Here is a 23,323-nt window from a genome sequence, read left to right as displayed (position 1 = left end):
TATGAATTTTATGAAAGTTGCACAACCTTTTTTTCCAATTCCTTCACGTAGAACTGTGACTCGGGACTGTTTTGATCTTTTCAATGATGAAAAACATAAGTTGGTGAAGCTTTTTAAAGATCAGAGAGTTTGCCTTACCACTGATACTTGGACTTCCTTACAACGAATAAATTATATGTGTATTACTGTTCATTGGATTGATAGTGATAGGAAAATGCATAAAAGAATTATCAACTTTTGTCCAATTTCTAGTCATAGGGGTGAAGATATGGCAAATAGTATTGTTAATTGTTTGAAAGAGTGGGGGTTACAAAAGATTTTCACTGTCACAGTTGATAATGCTAGTTCAAATGATGTGACGGTGAAGGAGCTTTCTAAGAAGTTAACTAAATGGGGGACCAATTCCATGAATGGTAAGCACCTTCACGTGAGGTGTATGGCTCATATTATGAATCTTGTTGTTCATTATGGTATAAAAAAATCAATTGTGTCTATTGAACATATTAGGCAAGCAGTGAGATATATCAGGCAGTCTCCTGCTAGGTGGAAAAAGTTTCAGAAGGAAATCTAGTTAGGAAATCTTTATGTTTGGATGTTCCTCCAAGGTGGAATTCTACATACTTGATGTTGAATAGGGCTATTGAATATGAGAGAGCAATTTTAGAATATGATGATCATGATATTGGCTTGTCACATCATCTTGAGTTTGTTGATATTGTGAATGGAAGTCCTGCAGGTACACTTTTGAGTAGTGATTGGGAGGATGTAAAGAAATTGACAAAATTTCTTGAAATCTTTTATAAGCTTACTTTAAAGGTATCTGCATCACTTTATGTTACATCAAATCATCATTTTCTTGAAATTTGTGAAGTTGTTGTTTACTTGAAACAATTGATATTAAATGAAGATGTTTTTTTAGGTTCAATGGCAAAGAAGAAGGAGAAATTTGATAAGTATTGGGGTGATCCAGAAAAAATGAACAAGATGATTTTCATTTCATGTGTTTTGGATCCTCGGTACAAGTTTGATTCTGTTAGTTTTGCACTTGCGAAGATGTTTGAAGAAAAAGGGCCAATTATTGCTAAGGCAGTGCATACATACATGACTTCATTGTTTGATGAGTATGTAAAGTCTCATTAAAAAGATAAAGGTTGTCGTCCTTCTTCATGTGTATCTAACTCTTCATTGGACACAATGGAAACTTCTACTTCATCGCTTTTAGCGAATAGTATTAGTGTCCAAAGCGGAGGAGCTTTTGGTTCTGTCTTTGAAGAATTAAAAAGACATAAAGCTGGGATTGGAATTCAGACTCTAAATCAGAATTGGAAAAATATCTTACAGAAGAAGTTGAAAATGAAATAGCAGACTCTAATATATTGCTTTGGTGGAAAGTAAACTCACCAAGATTCCCCATTCTTGCTAAGATGACTCGGGATGTGTTATCTATTCCTATTTCAAGTGTTGCATCCGAATGTGCATTTAGCTCTGGAGGGCGTATTCTTGATTCATTTAGGAGTTCATTAACTCCTAAATTGGTGGAATTTCTAGTGTGCCTTCAAGATTGGCTTCGTTGTGAGCCATTACCTGTAAGTGTTGAGGAAGATTTAGATGTTCTCGAGCAACTAGAACAAGGTAGCAATATTTTAATTTGTTTGACTGTATATTATTTTTATAAATAGTTTATTTAATATTTTTGTTGTTTGACTTTTTAATATATATTCTCATAGATTTTGCCAAACTTGGAAACGAACCCTGCGATGATGATGTGTAGAATCTTAGATAGTTGTGAGTTAAAACTTTGGTAAGTTAATTATTCAACTTATATAACACATGGTATGTTTACTGTTAGAAACCAAAGAAGTTCTATATTTCATATCTAGAAGAGAAGATTACAAGGCCTATTTATAATACTAATTCACCTAATCTATTAGTTGTCATACACCTAATTACACCTACTATACAACTCATATACATGTGCTAGCTATGATGTAGTACATGTGTATACATGTGCTACACAACTTGTATTACACCTACTATACAACTCATATACATGTGCTAGCTATGATGTAGTACATGTGTATACATGTGCTACACAACTTGTATGTCAACACTCCCCCTCAAGTTGGAGCATATATATTGATCATGCCCAACTTGTTACAGATATATTCAACTAGAGCTCCGTTCAAAGCTTTTGTGAAAATGTCTCCCAATTGATCTCCAGTTCTAACATGACCTGTAGAGATGAGCTTTTGTTGAATCTTTTCACGAACAAAGTGACAATCTATTTCAATGTGCTTAGTCCTTTCGTGAAATACAGGATTAGAGGAGATATGAAGAGCAGCTTGATTATCACACCACAACTTTGCTGGCAATGTAGTTTGGAAGCCAACTTCACTTAATAGTTGATGTACCCATACAACCTCACACACAAATTGTGTCATAGCTCTGTATTCTGCTTCCGCACTAGATCGAGATACGACATTTTGTTTCTTACTCTTCCACGAAATCAAGCTTCCACCAACAAAAATGCAATATCCTGTCGTGGATCTCCTATTGGCTTTTGACCCTGCCCAATCTGCATCTGTGAAACACTCAATGTTAGTGTGTTCATTATTCTTATATACTAGACCCCGTCCTGGAGATCCCTTTAGATAACAAAGAATCTGCTCCAGAGCCGCCCAATGCCTGACTGTTGGGGAAGACATAAACTGACTCACAATGCTGACAGAGTATGCGATATCGGGACGAGTTACTGTAAGATAGTTCAGTTTCCCAACCAATCTCCTATATTTCTCTGGATCTTCGAATAACTCACCGTCTTCTTTCACGAGTTGTGTGTTAGGAACCATTGGCATGCTGCATGGTTTAGATCCCAACTTTCCAGTTTCAGCTAACAAGTCAAGAGTATATTTCCTTTGGGACAAGAAGATGCCTTTCTTGCTCCGTGTAACTTCAACTCCCAAAAAATACTTTAGTTGCCCTAAATCTTTCGTCTGAAATTGAGTGTGAAGGAAAGACTTTAGAGTTGAAATTCCTGTAATATCACTTCCAGTAATAACGATGTCATCAACATATACTACCAATAAAAGAATACCATCATCAGACTTTTTATAAAACACCGTATGATCGCAATTGCTTTTCTTCATCCCATATTCTAGAACAGCCTCACTAAATCTGCCAAACCAAGCACGGGGACTCTGTTTCAGCCCATAAAGAGATTTTCGAAGACGACATACCTTTCCACACTCCCCCTGAGCAACAAACCCAGGTGGTTGCTCCATATATACTTCTTCCTGAAGATCTCCATGTAGAAAAGCATTCTTTATATCAAGCTGATGCAGAGGCCAATCATAAGTAGCTGTCATGGAAATGAATAATCGAACAGAAGCTAACTTGGCGACCGGGGAAAAAGTATCCAAATAGTCGACTCCATAGGTCTGTGCATACCCTTTTGCAACAAGGCGTGCCTTAAGGCGAGCTACTGTCCCATCGGAGTTAAACTTAACAGCAAATACCCACTTGCACCCAATAGCCTTTTTGTCAGTGGGCAGATCGGCTAACTCCCAAGTACCATTCTCATCTAAAGCCATCATCTCTTCTATCATTGCATCATGCCAACCTGGGTGGGACAATGCTTCACGAACAGTTTTAGGTACCCTAGCAGAATCTAATGATGCAATAAACGAGCTAGAAGAAGTAGACAAATGGTCATAAGACACAAAAGAAGAAATAGGATAAATACATTGTCGTGTACCTTTGCGAATGGCAATAGGAAGATCCAAACTAGGATCTGAAACACAGGAGGTTGGATCTACCGACGAAGCAGAAGTAGGTAAAGGATCGGGTTCTGAGGTTTGTTGTCGCCTGGTATACACACGAAGAACAGGTGGCTGCTGGGATGGTCGATAGAGGGAAACGGGTGACTGAGGAAGAGGTGTTGGAGAACTAACTGGATGTGTGACAGTGTAGACCAAAGTATCATCTTCTTCCTCAGGACTGTTATAAACATATGAAGAAAAGAACGGATAATTTTCATGGAATGTGACATCGGCAGACACTAAGTACCTTTTGAGATCTGGAGAATAACACCGATAACCTTTCTGAAGACGTGAGTACCCTAAGAACACACACTTAAGGGCCTTTGGATCTAATTTAGTTACCTGTGGACGAACATCACGAACAAAACAAGTACAACCAAATATTTTGGGTTCAATAGGAAATAATGGCTTAGAGGAAAAAAGAATGTTGTAAGGAATATTACCATGAAGTACAGAAGATGGCATACAATTTATTAAAAAACAAGTTGTAGAGACGGCATCAGCCCAAAAACATTTTGGCACTTTCATTTGAAAGAGGAGTGCTCGGCCTACTTCAAGAAGATGTCTATTTTTTCGTTCCGCAACCCCATTTTGAGAAGGGGTGTCAACACAAGAAGATTGATGTAGAATACCATTTGTAGCCATATAATCTTTAAACAAATCCGAAAAATATTCTTTTGCATTGTCACTCCTTAAATTACGAACGGAAACATTAAAATGAGTTTTTATTTCAGCACAAAAAATTGAAAACAACTCCGAACGATTTTTCATTAAATATAACCAAGTAACACGAGAATGATCATCCACAAAGGTAACAAAATATCTAAAACCAGTTTTAGAGATAATAGGACATGGACCCCAAACATCGGTGTGAACTAACTCAAAAGGTAAGTCGACCCGTTTATTGACTCTAGAAACTTTAGGAAGGCGATGGTGTTTAGCAAACTGACATGACTCACAATCTAAAGAGGAAATACTCTGAAACTGAGGATATAACTTCTTCAAACTAGACAAGGATGGATGACCCAATCGACAGTGTACATCAAAGGGAGACAACACAGTTGAACAAGAAATGGATTTCGGCACCTGTGATTCAAGAACATAGAGACCCCAGACTCAGAACCTTTACCAATAATCTGCTTCGTCGTAAGATCCTGAAAAAGACAATAATTGGGAAAAAATGAGACACAACAATTTAGAGTACGAGTAAGTTTACTGACAGATATTAGATTGAAAGAAAAATCAGGCAAATTTAAGACGGAACTAAGGGAAAGAGAAGATGTTGGGTTAACAGTGCCAGACCCTAAAACATATGAGGTAGACCCATCGGCTAAAGTAACTGTGGAACATTGGGTATGTGACTGAAAAGTGGAAAAGAGTTTAGAGTTACCTGTCATATGATCTGTGGCACCAGAATCAATGACCCATTTGGATGACGAAGAGAGGAGACACTTAGTGGTTTTACCTGACTCGGGGATAGTATTGATAGGAGGAGATGATGACTGAGATGGTGAAATAGTCTCGGAAGTGGCGATGTTGGCATACTGAGATCTTTTGTTCTTATTCTGAAGCTTCACACAATAACGTATGGTATGACCGAGCTCATGACAATAAAAACATTCAACTTCCCCTTGATTTAGGTCTCGATTATCGCTACTCCGATTGCGATTACTATGACTCCTATTCTTTTGGACGCGGCTAAGCAGAGCACCACTATCGATCGTGGCTGTCAGACCTGGATGAGACTTTTCAGTACGCAACACTCTTGTAAAGGCCTCTTTCAAGGAAGAGATAGCAGTCCCAGATAAAATTTGCGATTTGGCCCCTTCAAATTCGGGAGAAAGACCAGAAAGGAAACTCATGACCGCCAGTTGTTCACGCTGAGCCTGTTGTACCTTCACATCTGGACTAAACGGCAATATAACATTAAGCTCATCATACACCTTCTTAAACTCTGAGAAGTAAGTGGTGAGAGAGCGATCTTGCATGGATGGATGGTAAAATGCCTGGCACACATCATACATGCGAGACAAGTTTCCTTTGCCAGAGTACAAAAAATCTAAATAATCCATTAGATCCTTCACATAATCACAATGAGAAACTAGATCATTTACCTCACTGTGCATCGAATTCTTGATTTGGAGAAACAATTTTGCATCCTCCTTTAACCAGACTGATTTAGTCTCATCCTTGGGTGGATCATCAACCAAGTGGTTCTCTTTGTCGATGCTCCGCAAATAGAGACGGATCGTCTTACTCCAATCCATGTAATTGGAACCCATGAACTTATTCTCCGTAATTTTGGACATAACCGGAATGACATCAACGGTAGGTTTCGTTTCAGTCATCTTGCACCCGAATAATAGCAGAATCAAATAGTCAAGAACAGTGCAATGAAATTTGAACAGTGCAGTGAACAGTGATATTTGAACAGTACAGTGAACATCGAATAGTAATATTTGAACAGTGAACAGTGCAGTGAACAGTGAACAGTGATCTTGGAAAATGAAAGTTGTCAGGAAAAAATGGCCGGAAATAGTGAAATAGAATCAAAGCAGCGAAAGACTGTTCTGAACAAAAATAATTCGAACGGGGAAAAAAAAATTCCCAACAACAAACTGATGAAAAAACTTTAATGCTCTAATACCATGTTAGAAACCAAAGAAGTTCTATATTTCATATCTAGAAGAGAAGATTACAAGGCCTATTTATAATACTAATTCACCTAATCTATTAGTTGTCATACACCTAATTACACCTACTATACAACTCATATACATGTGCTAGCTATGATGTAGTACATGTGTATACATGTGCTACACAACTTGTATTACACCTACTATACAACTCATATACATGTGCTAGCTATGATGTAGTACATGTGTATACATGTGATAGACAACTTGTATGTCAACATTTACAAATCTTACTTGACTTAATATTTTTTTTTACGTTTAATAGGTGTAACCATGCCTCGACTTTGTGGTCTCAAAGTATCTCACATGTTTGGAGTCACTATTAAAGGATTGAAGAAGGTGATGATGGATGGTGGAAAGTAAGATGTAGTCATTGTCATCTTGTTTTATGTTACAATGCACGACAAACTGGTACTAAGTCCTTAATGAGGCATGTTGAGCATTGTTTGGAGCGCAATTTGGTGAAGCCTATAAGGATTGAGTAGTTGTTGTCTTGTTAACTTGAATTTGAACTATTAGTATTTACTACTATGTTTGGACTTTGGACTTGTTAATCTTAAGGTTGCTACTACTTTGTATTGTTATTAATGTGTTTGAACTATTAGTTCTGTTTGATTCTATCGATGCCATCCCTACTCTTTCGAACAATTGGACAATTGTTTGTAGTGTTGAACTATTAGTTGCAGATTTTATGGCTTAGCAATAACAGTATGTTGATGTTTGTAGTGTTGGAAACTGGAAAGTTGTAGCAGCAAGATTATGTTGAATATTAGTTGCAGATTCTTTGTTCAATGTAGTGTTTGATTATGCTTGTTGCAGATTCTTTGTTCACTTCACTGTAGTGCTGTTTACGTTGAATATTAGTTGCAGTGTTATCAAAGGAGAAAAGCGCAAAAAAGCTCTAAGGTCCGTTGGGGCTTTAAGCACAAAGCGCAAATAAAGCGTGGGCACTAATGAAAAAAGGCGCAATGGGAGAAAAAGTAAAAATATGCATGTAGTCCAAGACTAATCATCATAAGCATGAATAACAATTATATGGACAACGAAATTAATCACGACAAAGTGAAATATCAATTGTCTAAGGTCGCCTTTTCAGGATTACACTCATTGACAAGGAAGAGTATGCCTTAGAGCTTTGATGCGACACTAAAGTGCCCACAAAGCGAGGCGAAGCGCTCAACGTGTTTTGAGCTCGCTTTAGCGCTTAGGCGCGCTTTAAGCGCGCCTTTGACAACACTGATTAGTTGCCTCTATAAAACGGTTTTAGCACAATTAGTAAGACATGTGATCCAGAATATTTGTGGCAGCAAAACATTGCAAAATAGCTTTTGTCTTTTGCAATTTACAGACAACAACTGTAAAGTAAAACTGTCTGTAAACACTGCAAAACAGCTTTTGTCTTTATACCTTTCTCAATTACAACAACGAGTTTTAATAAAGCTGTTTTAGTTGTGGCCAGAAACATTGCAAAACAGTTTTATACCGATATAAAGTTGTTTTATAAAACTGTTTTAGTTGTGGCCAGAAACGAGTTTTAAAACTGTTTTACTCTTCTCTTTTTTGCTCAACTCTAGATTGAATTATCTTATCGGGTAAACCGATAACCGAACCGATAATGATCGATAACCGATTAACGGATAACCGATAACTAATATCTTATCGGTTTGGTTATCGGTTTATCATATTTGTAAATCGATAAACAATATGCTAAACCGATAATATTCATAACCGAACCGACCGATACTCACCCCTACAACCCAGCCATACATCCACCATTACAATGTTTAAATCTATGTTCGTGAGTGCGATGCTACAAATATTACCTTACGTGTTACTATTTCTAAATGTCTAAACTCTGAAGCTTAATCTTATAAGCACTGTTGAATATACAAATAATTTATGTGCATTCCTATTATCATTTTGCTTTGGAGGTTTCGAACAAGACAGGCTCACGTTAATATACAAAAAGAAACATCAACTCAAGCGAGAATATTATAACGATGAACCTGGATGAGGTCTCCTCACAAGCCTTTCAGTTAAGGATTGACAAAACATCACAAAAAGATTGGGTGTCATTCTTAGAAATCATGTCTTTTGGCAAGGTTCTATACTTTTTGGTATACTTCTTATATGCGGGCATGTTTTACCCTTACTTTAATGAAATTTATTACTGTATCAAAAAAAACGTACTAGGATGTTTATCGGGCGTTTTTATCGAAGACACCAATTGTAGAATGAGACTGCAACAGTGCAGCAAATCGAATACATTTCTCTTTTTCTTTTTCTTTTTTTTAAATGCATAGAGGAGAACAAATTGCTTATTGTGACAGCGATTAATAGTTTATATTCTCTTCAAAATGATAGATGCATCACTAAAGGTTAGAAATAAGGGGAAAGCACATAAGCTGGAAAAACTTTCACTCACCTAGGGGTTGGAGCTCCTCAAAGTCATTCAAATAACGAGAGTTCTGAGGAGGTGAAGAATTCTGCCCTTCAAATTCAGATGAAGCTTTCCAAAATTGTGAGAGCTTTGATGACACCTATTAAGTTCATTTGTTGGAAATTACAATACTACTGTCAACAACATGGACGTACAACTGACGCAAAAAAGAAGCCAGTCAAGAAAAGAACAATAAACTTTACCTTATGTGCTTGAAAAACACGATCAAAAGTCCCATCAAAAAATGAAGAAGGTTTGCTTGCCAAATCTTGTACACGTTCGGAGACAATCTTAAAGATAAGTCATTTTCAAAGGCAATAAAAAATTTATCAGATTTAACTGTAGTAATGACCTAATGAATTAAATGAAGAACAAAAACTTAAGCAGAAAATCATAAAAAATAACTAGATTAAGTTGATCATACCCCAAGGTCAAAGAGCTCTGATGTTATTTCTGGCAAAGCATCAGATAGCGGTCCTTTAGGGCCGCAGGCAAGCCGAAGCAAGTGTGCCTAAAGAAGCAGAGTTTAAAGCATCTTGATAGTTAATTCGGAAAGGGATGAATTAAAAATTGGATTCATAAGAAGTGGAAGACAATTCAGGAGGAGTAGTTCTCAAGGCTCTTTTCATATTCTACAAACCCAAGAGCCAAACGTATTACATTCCATCCTGTCCCTCTTATCATTTCTACACCAAACCAGAAAAACACTAGAAGATGCTTTAGTTTTGTTTCCAGCATTTAAAAAAATTCACTTGTACTTTCAAAAGAATGCTAGAAGCTAGAGGGAGGTACCAGAATGAGGTCTTTTTCTAGAGTGTGGGGTAAATGGTCCTGGACCAGAGATCCAGAGGACACCAGTTCTGAAGGTTTAGGTTCAGTTTCCCGCTGAGAATCACCACTGTCTGATATATTCCCTTCCAAAAAAATATTCTGTAAGAGAGTTGTGATGTTAGAGAGCACGTCCTTCAAGATGGACAAAAATATCCTTTAACATCAACAGTAGATCTAACAATTGAGCTAGCCACTGAAAATATAGCAAGAAATGGATAATAAAATATTGACATCAGAAGGTCAAAAAAGGGAAAAAGACTAATATGCCAGTGATTTGAACTGATTGCTCCTGTGCAATCCTTAAAAAAACTATTTTTCCACTAAATGGATAAAATTTTCCATTTCAAAAGTGAAACTTTCATTTTTGTTGATAAAAGTAATAAATTTCATTTAAGAAGAGGCTTAAAAAAGTCCCCGTACACAAGGAGTATACAAAATAGTAGAAACAAAAATAAATCTTTTATACTCCCTCCGTTTCAATTTCTGTGAAACTTTTGACAGGTCAGGAGTTTAAGAAAAAAACAGAAGACTTTTGAACTTGTGGTATAAAACGAGGCACATATATTTTGTGTGGCTATAAATCATTGCATAAAGGTACATTGTTTCCAAATATGGAAAGGGGCCATTCTTTTTGGCATGGACTAAAAGGAAATAGGTTCATATAAATTAAAATGGAGGGAGTATAAATTTACCTTGCACATGACATGGTCTTCAGTTGATTCATCCGTATAACTTTTGCTCAAATCACTACAACTTTTACTCTCGCCTACACTCTCTTCTTCAAGATCATCCAATTTCATTTCAGCCTTACGCAAAGAGTCTTGCTTTGCTGCTTCATTCAATGCTGGCTTCACAATTTGGTCAATTTTCTTTTGCTGATTGTCATATTCATGTTTGAGACCATCTGATACATGGGACTGCACCAAAGAGTCTATGCGACCAGTATCATTCATTCCCAGGCTCCAATGCCACGACTCACCTGAGCCACTAAAAAGATCTAAAAAGCCATACACAAATGGGCCACCAAAAGAACAGGTATCGCCAGATGAAGCTTTCGCATCCTTATAAGTCAATTGGCTGGTAATATATGTCAACTGGCATGAAACCTGAAACAAATAAAATGCACTTGGTCAAATTCCAAATATCTCTAGGATAATGGTATCAACTTTTTAGGCATCATGCATTTCCAACTAAAATGGTACACCACCAACATTGCACATTAAAGAACTAAAACAAAGAGGAGAAAGTTGTGTGCTTCCTATGCTCTGCTATGAAAAAGGAACAGAATACTACTTTGCTGCAGTTAAAAAACCAATTATGAAAGCAAGACAGCTTACCGATCCATGCAAATGCTCCTGTGGAACAATTTCAGACAAGAATTCTTGAGCAGCTTCAACCAAATTGTAGATCATTACACGCCCTTCTCGAGCATTGGAGCTGGCCTGGGATGGTTTAAAAGTTATAAGTGAGATAACACGAAAATCGCAGGTATTAACCAAAGAACTCAGTGTAGTTAAAACAAAGGCCGTAAAAGAAAAGACATGAGCGCATCAAATGCTCGTTAGCAGCCTACATTACTTTAATAAAGCAGGTAAACCTTTATTTACTTTAACCAAGTATGTGAGGATAGGCCAGAAAACACTTGCATGAAATGATTCACAGAAAGTCGCAAAGCTCGATATTATGCATCTCATTACACGCAACGATGAGTAGAGGAAATGATCAACTGTAGTAAAACTTCCAAATTCATTGATCTACCTGCACGAGTTTCACAAGTGTAGGGATGTTGTAAATAAATCTGTAAGTTGATATACTAGAAAAAGAAGCTCCTTAGACCAACGAGCAACTAACCTTCACTAACCCAAATGTGAGCATTGAGAAATACAGCAAATATGTCTATCCTAACCAAACACCAATTTAGTACTGCATGTTGACTATGTTTTAAGTAACAGGATTCATGCTTCTCATTAATGCTATTACAGCAATAACCCAATTATCATCTTAATAAAACCAACATATCCTTAAGAACAGGGTACAAACACAGAAAAACAACCTGGAAAGAACGCAATTTAGAAGCCACACTTAATAGTCCTATAAAACAATGATATTACCATAGAATTTTAGACATGCCTTGAGCACGTAACATCACGGTTAATCTTCTCAAACTACTATTCTCACCATAGAGTCAAAGGTGTTCCTAGGAATTGTAATGATATTTGTACTGGGAAAGCCTGCAAAGAGGAGAGAAAACAACCCGTCATCCGGATATTGAGAAAGCAACCAACCAGCAGCTGCTACGGCAGATCAGGTATTGTTATTGTACTCACGATCATAAGTGCTAAGAAAAACGACCTTGGGCCCAACACAAGACAAAAGCGAGCTGGAGTGGTGAGGATTGCCCTAGACAACATCTCATTCCCTCCACCAAATGGGACACTTAACAACAAGTAAAGCTAATGTTGGCGCATGGACTACATGTGATCACTCTGTGCCCATGGCCACGACGACAAAACCTTTTACAAAGAGTCAAGCTAAGGAGCTTTTTTTTTGGTGTCAAGCTAAGGAGTTGTAGGCGCTGGAATGATGATCAAGAGGTTGGGAGCGTCAATGAATCATTTAGAGAAGTCCCTTTCATACTATACATTGCTACTATGGAAGGAGGGATATGATGGGGAGCGTGGAGTTGTAGAAAAGAGCCTTGGATCACAAATTGCAGCTGCAGTTTCTGAACCGGTAGAAGCAGTGTTTTTGAGAGCGCGAAGCGCAAAAAAGCGACAAGGGCTCGCTTCGCTTCAAAAGCGAAGCGCAAAGCGAAGCGCACGCTTTATTAAAGTGAAGCGCAATTCTTAAAAAACATAATGTAAAATTATAAATAATCAAAAACTTCAATTTAAATACTTAAAAGTAGGTACTAGGTACCACCAAATCATCCACAAATCATCCACAAACCATCCACACTAGAATCAACATCTTATTCTTCTACTCTTCTTCTTCTTCAAGATTGTCAAAATCTTGAATTCCTCTATTATCTTCATATTGCTCGTCATCTTCTTCTTCCCCCTCCTCTTCATGATCACTTTCATCTTCATCAATTAGGGATAGAGATCGACTTGTAGTAGCCACACTTTTTCCCTTCCTAATAGAGCTTGAACTTGGAGTATATCTCCTTAAACCATAAGGATCTTCCCCAACTCCACTACCAACCGCAACATCACCCCAAGTGAAATCGGAGTCGCCTTCAAATACTTCTTCACCTTCGCAATTTTCGGGGACTCCGGTTAGCCACTCATTAGCCTCATCAATATTGTCCAAAAGAATTGGATCAATTATATTGCGGTGGTTGTAGCGACGCCTCAATGCTCTATTGTATTTTATGAACACTAGATTATGGAGGCGCTTCAAGGTTAGTCGATTCCTTTTCTTTGTATGAATCTGCAAAAAAAGATGTGTCAACTAATTAGTAGGAGTTTGGACAATTGAGATATAATTTACTTTATCTCAAAATACGAAATAATTCTTTTTATTTCTCACGTGTTCAAAAACACTCCAGTTCCTTTCACATCCAGATGAGCTACAAGTTAAACTTAGAACTTTGATGGCGAAAGCCTGTAGCTCCGGAGTCTCTACACCATATTGGTCCCACCATTCAACTATAGAAGTCAAAAAAAATGTTCAAGAGTTAATAAGTATAAAGAATACATTGAAGTTAGAGCTATAAAATATAGAAACACTTGGTCACCTGGCGACTTCGTCGTTCTTTGTTTAATAGCAAGTCGGAGCTTAAAAAGTCCTTCAGCTGCCTTGTAAATAGCAAGCTGATCTACTATCTTTTCTTGCAAGTCTTCATCTGGGTTCAACTTGATAACAACCTGATGGAATCCTGTCCACACTTCTTTAGCCAATGAATTCTTCTCATGCTGCTCATAAAAGAGTGATGGGTTCAGAATAAGTCCAGCTGCATGCAAAGGTCTATGAAGTTGCTCATCCCATCTTGCATCAATGATCTGAAAGACCTTTGCATATTTCTGCTCATCACTGAATGATGCTTGAATAGTCTCCTTGGCCCTATCCATAGCTTCATAGAGGTAGCCCATTGATGGTTTTTGCTCTCCATCCACCAAACGGAGTACTTTAACCAAAGGGCCACCAATTTTAAGAGCATGAAGGACATTATTCCAAAAAGAATAAGAAAGAATAATGCGTGCAACCTCTTTCCCCGCACTTTCCTTTGCAAATTTACTCTTGCTCCATTCCTCTGAAGTGACCATCTTTCTCAAATTGTTTTTTTGACAGTGGATACTATGCAGAGTCAAGAAAGCAGTGGCGAACCTTGTCTTGCCCGGTTTCACCAAATTTTTTTGCATGGTGAATCTTCTCATCATATTCAATAACAAGGGCCGCTGAGAAATATAAGAATGTAACCTAACGCCCTGGCCAAAACCTGTAGAGAAGGGTTTTTCCCTGAAAATGTCCCCGAACATCAAGTTGATACAATGAGCCGCACATGGAGTCCAATAGACATTCTTGTACGCTCCTTCAATCATGCCACCTGCTTTCTTATTTTCACTTGCATTATCAGTGACCACTTGAACAACTTTGCTTGGACCAATCTTTTCGATGGTATTCTGAAACAAGGTGAACATTTTGATGTGGTCAGTGGATGAGTCACTAGCATCAATGGACTCAAGAAACAAGCTTCCCCGGGGAGAATTCACCAACACATTAATAATCATTTTCCCCGTTCTTGCCGTCCACTTATCCATCATAATGGAACAGCCGTACTTGTTCCACACAACTTTATGCTCCTCAACAATTTTATTAGTCTCCTCCACTTCCTTATTTAGATAAGGACCTCTTATTTCATGGTAAGTGGGAGGCTTCATTCCAGGTCCGTATTGACCAACGGCCTCAATAAAGTCTCCAAAAGTGTCATAGTTGACACAATTGAAGGGGAGCCCGGCATCATAGACCCATCGTGCAAAAGCTCTAACCGCACGATCCCTCAAAATGTCTTTAGCAATTTTTTGTACATCTTTTCCACCGCCCTTTGCTCCCGGCTTCTTTGAGAAGTAGCAATCCATAGGACCTTTAGTCGATGATCCATGGCTTGACCCATCTCTTCCCCGTTTTGTTGGAAGTGACAATTCTTCAATATCATCATCATCATCATCATCATCATCAAGATTGGCCACCATTGGTTGATGAACCATTTGATTTTTTTGCTCCTTCTTCTTCTCAACAAAATTCTTTATTTCTTCCCTCACCTCCGGTGGACATTTCGGACAACTTGTGACGTTTCTATCGCCACCAATTAGATGGTATTTAAAGCGATAAATGCCACCCGTTGTAATCTTGTTGCAAAACTTGCATACAACATTTATATTCTTCTCATTAGTTCTCTCGCCATATTGCCAAGCCGGGTCTTTCTCTTTCGAACTTTGAGACATTTTAATATCCCTATTATTTAAGATATAAGAAAAAAAACATAATCAATAAACTGAAAATACATATAATAATAATATATATAATAATTAATTATATAAACTGAAAAAAAACATTTAAAAAATCAGTGGGTCTATTTTCTGAAAAGAAATCAGAAGAAGAAGCAACAGAAGCAGAAGCAAAAGAAAAAAAAATCTGAAAAATAAGCAGAGAAGCAGCAGAAGCAGAAGAAGCAGAAGAAAAATAAGAAAGGAGAAGGAGAAAGGAGAAGAAGAAAGGAGAAGAAGAAATGAAGAAGAAAGGAGAAAGAAATTACCTGGACCGGTCGACTGGAGAAGCAGTGGTCGAGCTTGAGCTTGAGCTTGAGCTTGAGCTTGAGCTTGAGCTTGAGCTTGAGAGAGAAGGGGTCAACCCTAGGCCTTTGTCAATCTTTGTTTAATTGTTTTGACGGGAGAAGCAGTGTGACTATGTAGGGGTCTATTTTGTATAATTAAAAAACAGACCCCAAGTTTTTTTTTTTATAAAAAGGGCCAGTTATCGCTTTTTGTAAAGAAGCGATCGCTTCGTCGATTTCGTCGCTTCATCGCTTCGTCGCTTCACTAGCTGAAGCGCGCGCTTTTCAAGATCGCATCGCTTCGAGAAGCCTGAAGCGATACACTGTCGCTTCGCGTCGCTTCGCGCTTTAAGCGATGAAGCGATCGCTTTTCTAAACACTGGGTAGAAGAGAGACACGATCGTAGAGTTCAAGTCGCGACCCCATAAAAAGACTTAGTGAACCGCAATCATAGAAGGCAAGGCGCAAACACAGAGGGACACCTAGGCGCAGAAGACCGTGATAGTGGAGACATGGTTGTGATTGCTTAAACCAATCAAACTTAGCTTGACCGCGATAGCAGAGATACTTGTGGAGAGATAGCTTTATCCAAAATGGCTAATGATGTTTTAAGGCTATCTTTGGGTTATTTTGGGCAATCTATGTAAATAATTAACCTAGCTATAAACTCTAAAGCCCTAGTTCATTTCCTTAGCTTGGATAAAAGTTAGTATGACTTTTAGTTTGATTCAGAATTTCTTAGGTGATCTCTTAATTGCTACTTGATTTGTCATAGAATTTGCAAGAGTGATCAATCTTTTGAGGATTCTATTGGTATAGGTGCATACTTGATTCCAGCAAACGTGATTAGGATTGTCTTCTAATTCTAACTAATGACGGTATCTTATCAAGCTTTGTGTCTAACTTCTATCTCTTTTACTTGCTTTGATCTTCCCTTGTTCTTGTATTTCAATTGTTATCAACATAGGTGATTAGCATGTGGCAGACAATTGTTATAGGTCACTCTGCATAAAAGGACTGAGGTAAGAGAAAGATATCGTATTAGTAGAAAAGCACTTGTACAAATAGAAGTTAATCCTAAATACAAAGGGAAAGGATCAGAATGATAGGGAACATAAAGGAAACAATATTGTCAAGCATACACTTTGGGCAAGATGAAGCCTTATAGGAAAATGAAATGGAAGCAAGAACAATGAATTATTCAAGCATGCAGATAACGACAGATTCAAGCAAAAATTGAAAAATATAGATAATCTTGTACTGCACATTTTTTTTGATAAGGTAAATTATATTAATCAAAAGGGAGAGAAATATGAGTGTTTTTGAGGGGAATGAGTCTCCTTTGTCACATTTTAAAAATAGTCTTTTATCTTTGATCGCTTTTTGGTGCACTCATATAGCCCCTACTTGTATAGAAGATGGGCGTCTTTATTCTTCTACATGAGAGCTAACTATCCACATGAGAGCTAACGTGGCGAACTTCCACACCTTTTGCTTTATTCTTCTACGGAAACCAGCCCAGCTATATAACATTTCCTTTACAGTGCTTGGCATCACCCATTGAACACCAAAAAGATTCAGGATTGCCCTTCACAAAGCCGAGGACACAGGGCAATGCAACAAAAGATGATCAACTTCTTCCCCTGAGCTTTTACACATGCAGCACCAACTAACAAGTGCGATTCCTCTCTTTCGCAGACTTTCAGCAGTCAAAATCGCTACCCTTGCCGCTAGCCATGCAAAAAAGCACACCTTCGTGGGCGCCTTAGGAATCCAGATCGAGGAGTATGGAAAAATGGCATCCTCTCTCACCAACATACTCTGGTAAAAGAACTTTACGGTGAACAAACCATCGCCACACAAACCATATCTCCAAGAATCACAAGATGGCTGGGTCTGTCTTGCCCATATAGCAGTGTCAACAAATCTTGGAGCTCCGCAATCTCCCAATCTTGCATGTTCCTTCTAAATGAGAGATCCCATACTACCCCCTTCATGCTCCTTACGAATTTGTTGGACCATCAATTCCTTCTAGTTTGAAACTCTGAAGACGTGGGGGAAAGAGACCCTCAGAGTATCCTCTCCACACCACCTATGATTCCAAAAGCTGATTCTCCTTCCATCTCCCACCCTGTAAGTGATGTTGCCACTGAAGGCTTCCCAATTCTTCATGATGCTCCTCCACATGCCACAGTACATTTGGTTCAATTGTACTGCACATTACAACATGAAATAGGTTTAGAATCCCTGACATATAATGGATTTTTAACCTTTGGAGTCAAAGTCATATTGGTGCAATTAAGGGGTCCATACATCACCTTAGTACAAAAGAAATGTAGCAGAGCATTTGTTACATCATCTCCTTTTCAGGGCCATGCTTTCTTAAAGAAGTAAGCACCAAGTCCTACACTCCAGGGTTCTTGATGTCTCAATAACCCATATAGCATTTCCAACCTCCTCTTTTGTGAATGGTGCAATCAATTCCACTATTGTTCTCTGCTCAAGATATGTCCCTTCTTCATCACATTTGGTTCAATGGCTAGCCATCGAGATGCTGCAAATCTCAACAACAATTTACAGTAACCGACAATTTCTTCTTCAATACCCTCTTGAGCATGTATCCTCTCTCACTTTTGGTAGATGTTGATGATCTGATTGTTGTTAGGGGCAACTCTGTTCTTAACATTGAAATGAAAGCAGGATGTGTTTGAATCACATAGCTTTAATCATAGGATGTGTGACTTTTGTTTTATTGTTTTACAATAATCTGTTCAATGGTTGACCATTTTTCCAACTCCTTCCTTCACTGTCATCCCTCGTAGAAATCTGAATCTCTAATAGTTGTTGTCTAGTGTCCCTTAACTTTGTACTAACACCAATAAATTCAGTCCATGTCCCCTCTACAACATTTGTACCACCAGCAGGTTGGTTTGAGTTCCCTTAGTAGCCAATCTCCCTTTTACCTCTGTCCAATTCTCACAAGAGTCAGATGAGTCATCTGCAGTAAGAGCCACAACATTGCCAACTTCGACTTGTTGCACATAATCACCTGTTCCCTGTCCCACAACATTCATCTGTACTCCTCTTGATCACCACTCTAGCTTAGGTTTCTGAAATTTCTTCTTAAGAGGCACCAGAGTTTGTTGGGGCACATTTGCTTGGACGTTGTGTCTAATTTGCAGGCAAGAGTCACAATACTCAGGTTTCCACTTTCCAATCATAGGAAACTTCTTGATCAAAGTTTCTTTCCTTAAGGTCCTGTACTCTAAGTGTCAGAGATAAACTTCTGGTAACATCTCCCTCTAATAACATTCTAGCATATGAAATTATGTCCGCCAACACAGTCATCAGCATATAATGGTATCCCAATTGCATCCCAATCCTACTTAACGAATCCATGCTCCAACAATTCATTGGTAGTTTTGGGATTTTAACCCATAGGGGGGGATAGTTTTCACTTTTCAGAACATCATTTTCATAATCAAACTCAGCATTCTGCGGTTTGATGATCATAGAACCTATTGTTAATCATATGTGGACTTGAATATAGCACCCCATTTCAATCTCCAATGACTTCTTTACCCATGTTTAACAGACGTTGAGTGTCACTTGACTTAGTCCCATTTTCCTCATTTATAATCTTACAGACACAACTAGAGCTGGGGTTATAGTAGATCTGAATTCATGCAAATTTGATTTCCTATTTCCTGCATAGAATTATTCAAGGAATCAGCTTTGGCTACCCCTAATGTCGGTTTAAGCTCATCCTTACGAGTAGGAAACGCCGGCCATACTTCATCTCCAGTATCCCCAGTTGTAGATTTTCTCTCGTTTATCGCCAGATTCTTCTTCGTTGCATCTCCTTTATTAAGTTCCTGCAATGTTATCTTGTTGTTCGTCTTTCTCGGCCGGCATCTTCCTTTACTAGCCTCGCATTTCTAGCTTCTTTTTGGTGCACCTATGATGCTCCGGTATGTTAGAAGATTGGATGTTGTTCGTACAGGATTATATTATAATGTAGAACCTCAACATTTTTGTATACTGCTTGCTTAGGGAAGAATTTCCCATTATTAATAAATAATATTTACCTTATTAATAGAAGAAAAAAAAAGGTCTAACATGTCCACATGTCGCAGAAATGTAGATGTTAGGATGTGCAGCCACACTCTTAGACAAGAGTAGAATGAACATGAACACATAAAAAAGATGGTGTGAACAACACACATAGAGGACAAAATGAAATACAATCACCTGATAAGGTTTAACTAAGACCTACATAGACCTCTACATGCACTGGTGTATAAGTGCAGCATTATGGTGATCGAAAGTTTGTGACACTATGGTAATTGAAAGTGCGGCAAGGGGATAAGGTGACCTAAATTCAAATAAAATAAAATTATCTCAAAATTCCTAAAACCAATAGAGATCTAAACAAACTTAATTAAGAACAAAAGAAAGTGGAGGAAAAGATTAAAATAGGTGATACCAACAAGTCAAGATTAAGGATTAGTTATTATTGTTGCACTTGCATTGAGTCTTGGTTTCCAGTTATAAACTAGTATGTCATTGTAGAGAGAATGTGAATTTAGAGAATCTCTAGTTTAGAGAACCCCTTTAAAAGACAAATTATCCATAACCAAAATAATACTTGAATGAATCTATTTCAACCCCCACCCCACCCCCCACCCCATCCCAGATTTGGATTCGACTTTTAAGTCTTTCAATAATTAACCAATTTAACCTTTCAAATATGTATTATGTATTAAAATTCATGTAAACGAATAAAGTGGAATAGTAACGGAGAATCCATGTTGTCAAACCCAACTTTCTTAGGGATCGAGGGGTAGTTTATTGATTTGAATGATTGATCGTAGCTCACAGCAACTACAGCCCCTTGATCTCCCATTTTTTGGCATCTGTCAATTCAGTAGAATATTGTAGTGCAATTTGTACTTATTTTTAGCCGCACAATTTAGCACAGCATAAACTCTAAGCCTATTAAATATGCCAATCATCAGCTTTATTTCCATCTTGCTGGGAGTTTTAGTCTGAAATTCCTAAATGCAATGACTCCCAACTAAGCATAAAAGCAAGTAGTCGGACTGAACCAACAATAACAAGGATACGAGTTGGGAAAAGATGACAGTGTTACTAAATTAAAAGTCATTCTCTACCTGATCATAAAGCAAAGACAAAAGGTTGTTAGCGTCAGCTTTGGATAAGCCTTTCTCTGGTATTATCTGAAGCTTTGGGGTCTTGTATGGATACCCAGGCAAACACCTAAAATATAAAAGGAACAAAGACGGATGAAATTAGGAGAAATGAATACCCAGAAAAGAATGGACAACACAGCACAAAAAGGCACATAAAAGTGCAGCCTGTTAACCTCACTGAAAGAAGAGCTGACACATCTGAATCTTCATAGCCAGCATCCTTTGAGTATGGCCTGTTAATTCATGCGTAGAACTTTGGTACAAACGAATAAAGACAGTACAGTGGAGTTTTATGAGTATTTCTAATATCTAAAACCTGAGCTTGATATGAAGCTGTGAAGGTGACTCTGAAACAACTTCACAATCTTCTTGAAATATGGCACACCTAAACATTCCGTGAATATGTAAGGCCATGTATGGAAATAAATATTTCTTTCTAGAAAGTTTATCAATTGAAGAAAGGTTAGAGTAGAGCAAAATAGAGAACTGGAAGGCCAAAAACACTATAGCTTCTCAATCTCAGTATAATTCAGCAAAAGATAAACTACTAATTATGCAACTGATTTGCACCAAATAGATGCAAAGAAAATCATGCTATTTCCCCACACGCATATAATTAGCAGAAGATGCTCTACAAAATTTTAGTCATCCCATTCCGGGAAAATGCACCAAACAATTGTTAAAATTGCATTTGGAAAAAAGCTACAGAGTAATAGAATTGGAATAGGCTGGGCTATGCCAGCATAAAATAAGGAACATTCCAGGATATTTCATAAAACCAGGGACCTGAATTGGACAGGTCGAGCAATTACTCTCCACATGCTTTAACATAGAAAATATGGCCGATAGATGACGTGCATTCAGTAGCATAAAAGAGTTTATTCCGTAATCGAAACATTTTGCTGTTAAGGGCAAACATTTGAGCACTCAAATAGACGAGTGAATGAACATTTTGGACTGACACTCCTTTGTTGACTCTGCATACACCTTGGTTAGGGATTTACTCCTTTTTGTATTCAGATGCATCCCTTCTGTGGAATCTGGAATCACATATTCTCTTTCCCTCAAGAAAATCAATGGAGACAAAAACAAAATTTTATAGCATTATTCACCAGTTCTACTCTTTTCGTTTTCGAAGGATATTTTGTCAAAATCCTTGACAAGAGACCCGGAAAAAAGAAAAGAATGTTCCATATTAAGGAAAGAAGTCCTGTTGATATCTCCACCAAAGCTATTACATCAAGATAGCTATGTCTATAATAGCCTGTCACTCCAGTACAACATTTTAAATTGGACAAAAATGCTAAGGAAAGAGAGCACAGTACACCATTTCATACACAGGACAGGAATGAATCTAATCACTAGTCAGTGCCAGGTCGCCTGGGATTTGGCATTCGAATACAAGGAGGATAAGTCCAATTTCAAATCTGATTCGTCCCTAGAAATTCCATTAAAGTCTGCAGGCATGCTTCAAAACAGTTAGTTAATATTTCTTGAGTAAATAGCAAGGAAAGATAATCTGGAAGATTACGGTCCAATTAGTGTAAAATAGTAATCTGCAATTATCAGATTCATAGAAGGATCAATATTACATACAACTTTACCACTATATTGATCCTAGTTATTAGTAAGTCTTATTGATACTGGGACAAACTGTAGAGAATACCACAACCTCAATATGGAGCAGTGATTAAAAAGGCGAGCACTTCCTCGCTTTAAGCGAGAAGCAAAGCGGAGCGCACAGTTCATCGCTTCCGCCATTAAAAGCGACTCTGGTACGAAAAAGCGAACGCTTCTCTGTAAAAAGCGAGAAGCGGTGAAGCGAGAAGAAGCGAGAGAAGCGGACGCTTCTCTGTTTAAAATACCCAAAGCCCTATTTTATTAAAAACTTGATTCTAAACAGTCAGGACTTCTTCGAGACTTCAACAGCAGCGAGAAACTAGGGTTCTTCAAACAACAACAGCGATTTCTTCCTCTATTCTTTATTAACTTCAAACAACAGCAACGATTTCTCTTCTTCAAACTAGGGTTGTTCTGCTTCTTCTTCAACCGTACAAAAGCAACTTTCAACAGGTATGTTCTGCACTTTTGATTTTCATTCTTCTACTTTTTCTTTTTCTTTTTCTTTCTAAACGTCCAAAAGGCGCCGAAATGCTGTCGAATTTTTTTCAGAAAAATTCTGCCCAATTTTTCCAGTTTCTGCCCAATTATTATATCTTTTATTCTTAGTTCTTATTGCCTTTCTTATGTGTTATGTAGTTGTTTTTTTAATGGCGCCAAAAGAAGATAGGAAAGACCCGGCTTGGGCTTACTCTGCAAGAGTTAACGAGACCAACAAGATGGCCATTAGATGTCTTTTTTGTGATAAGATTACAAATAGAGGAATCTATCGTCAAAAAGCGCATCTAATCGGTGGTGATCCAAATGTCGCATCTTGTTCTAAAGTTCCGGGGCATGTGAAGGAAGAATTGAAAGCATACCTTCAAAAAAAGAAAGAGTTAAAGACTCAAATGATTCATGAACAAGAACTTTATAATCTTGATGATTAT

The 23,323-nt window shown here is 37.8% G+C and overlaps 2 protein-coding genes across 10 annotated transcripts in view; both read right to left on the bottom strand.

Moving 5' to 3' along the window:
* The window catches only part of LOC104240540 (eIF-2-alpha kinase GCN2), a 99,933-nt gene that overhangs the window by 73,746 nt on the left and 2,864 nt on the right, over positions 1 to 23,323 (bottom strand). For 7 of the 9 annotated variants that reach the window (XR_011402129.1, XM_070155868.1, XM_070155869.1 and 4 more), the window contains exons 2-10: positions 21,091 to 21,159; positions 20,948 to 21,007; positions 20,736 to 20,841; positions 11,123 to 11,227; positions 10,478 to 10,891; positions 9,747 to 9,884; positions 9,379 to 9,465; positions 9,158 to 9,244; positions 8,940 to 9,054 (exon numbers count right to left, since the gene is read on the bottom strand). Coding sequence is in view for 8 of the 9 variants with exons in the window: in XM_070155868.1 (XP_070011969.1) it covers positions 8,940 to 9,054; positions 9,158 to 9,244; positions 9,379 to 9,465; positions 9,747 to 9,884; positions 10,478 to 10,891; positions 11,123 to 11,227; positions 20,736 to 20,841; positions 20,948 to 21,007; positions 21,091 to 21,159 (1,181 nt within the window). In the remaining variant the exon portion in view is untranslated. Of the gene's footprint in view, positions 1 to 8,939; positions 9,055 to 9,157; positions 9,245 to 9,378; positions 9,466 to 9,746; positions 9,885 to 10,477; positions 10,892 to 11,122; positions 11,228 to 11,392; positions 11,544 to 20,735; positions 20,842 to 20,947; positions 21,008 to 21,090; positions 21,160 to 23,323 lie in introns of those variants that run through there. The other 2 variants (XM_070155866.1, XM_070155867.1) reach the window with 2 other exon arrangements.
* LOC138868132 (uncharacterized) lies at positions 12,629 to 15,232 on the bottom strand. The gene is made up of 3 exons (XM_070156168.1): positions 13,525 to 15,232; positions 13,317 to 13,435; positions 12,629 to 13,217 (listed from the first exon to the last, which is right to left on the bottom strand). Exons 1-3 carry the CDS (start codon positions 15,230 to 15,232, stop codon positions 12,765 to 12,767), a joined length of 2,280 nt encoding a protein of 759 aa, XP_070012269.1. The 3' UTR covers positions 12,629 to 12,764.

Source organism: Nicotiana sylvestris, chromosome 9 (genome assembly GCF_000393655.2).
Source record: "Nicotiana sylvestris chromosome 9, ASM39365v2, whole genome shotgun sequence".
In the NCBI taxonomy this organism is placed as follows: Eukaryota; Viridiplantae; Streptophyta; class Magnoliopsida; order Solanales; family Solanaceae; genus Nicotiana; species Nicotiana sylvestris.
The sequence above is the reverse complement of the archived record's forward strand: the minus strand, read 5'-3'. Positions and strand labels throughout refer to the sequence as shown.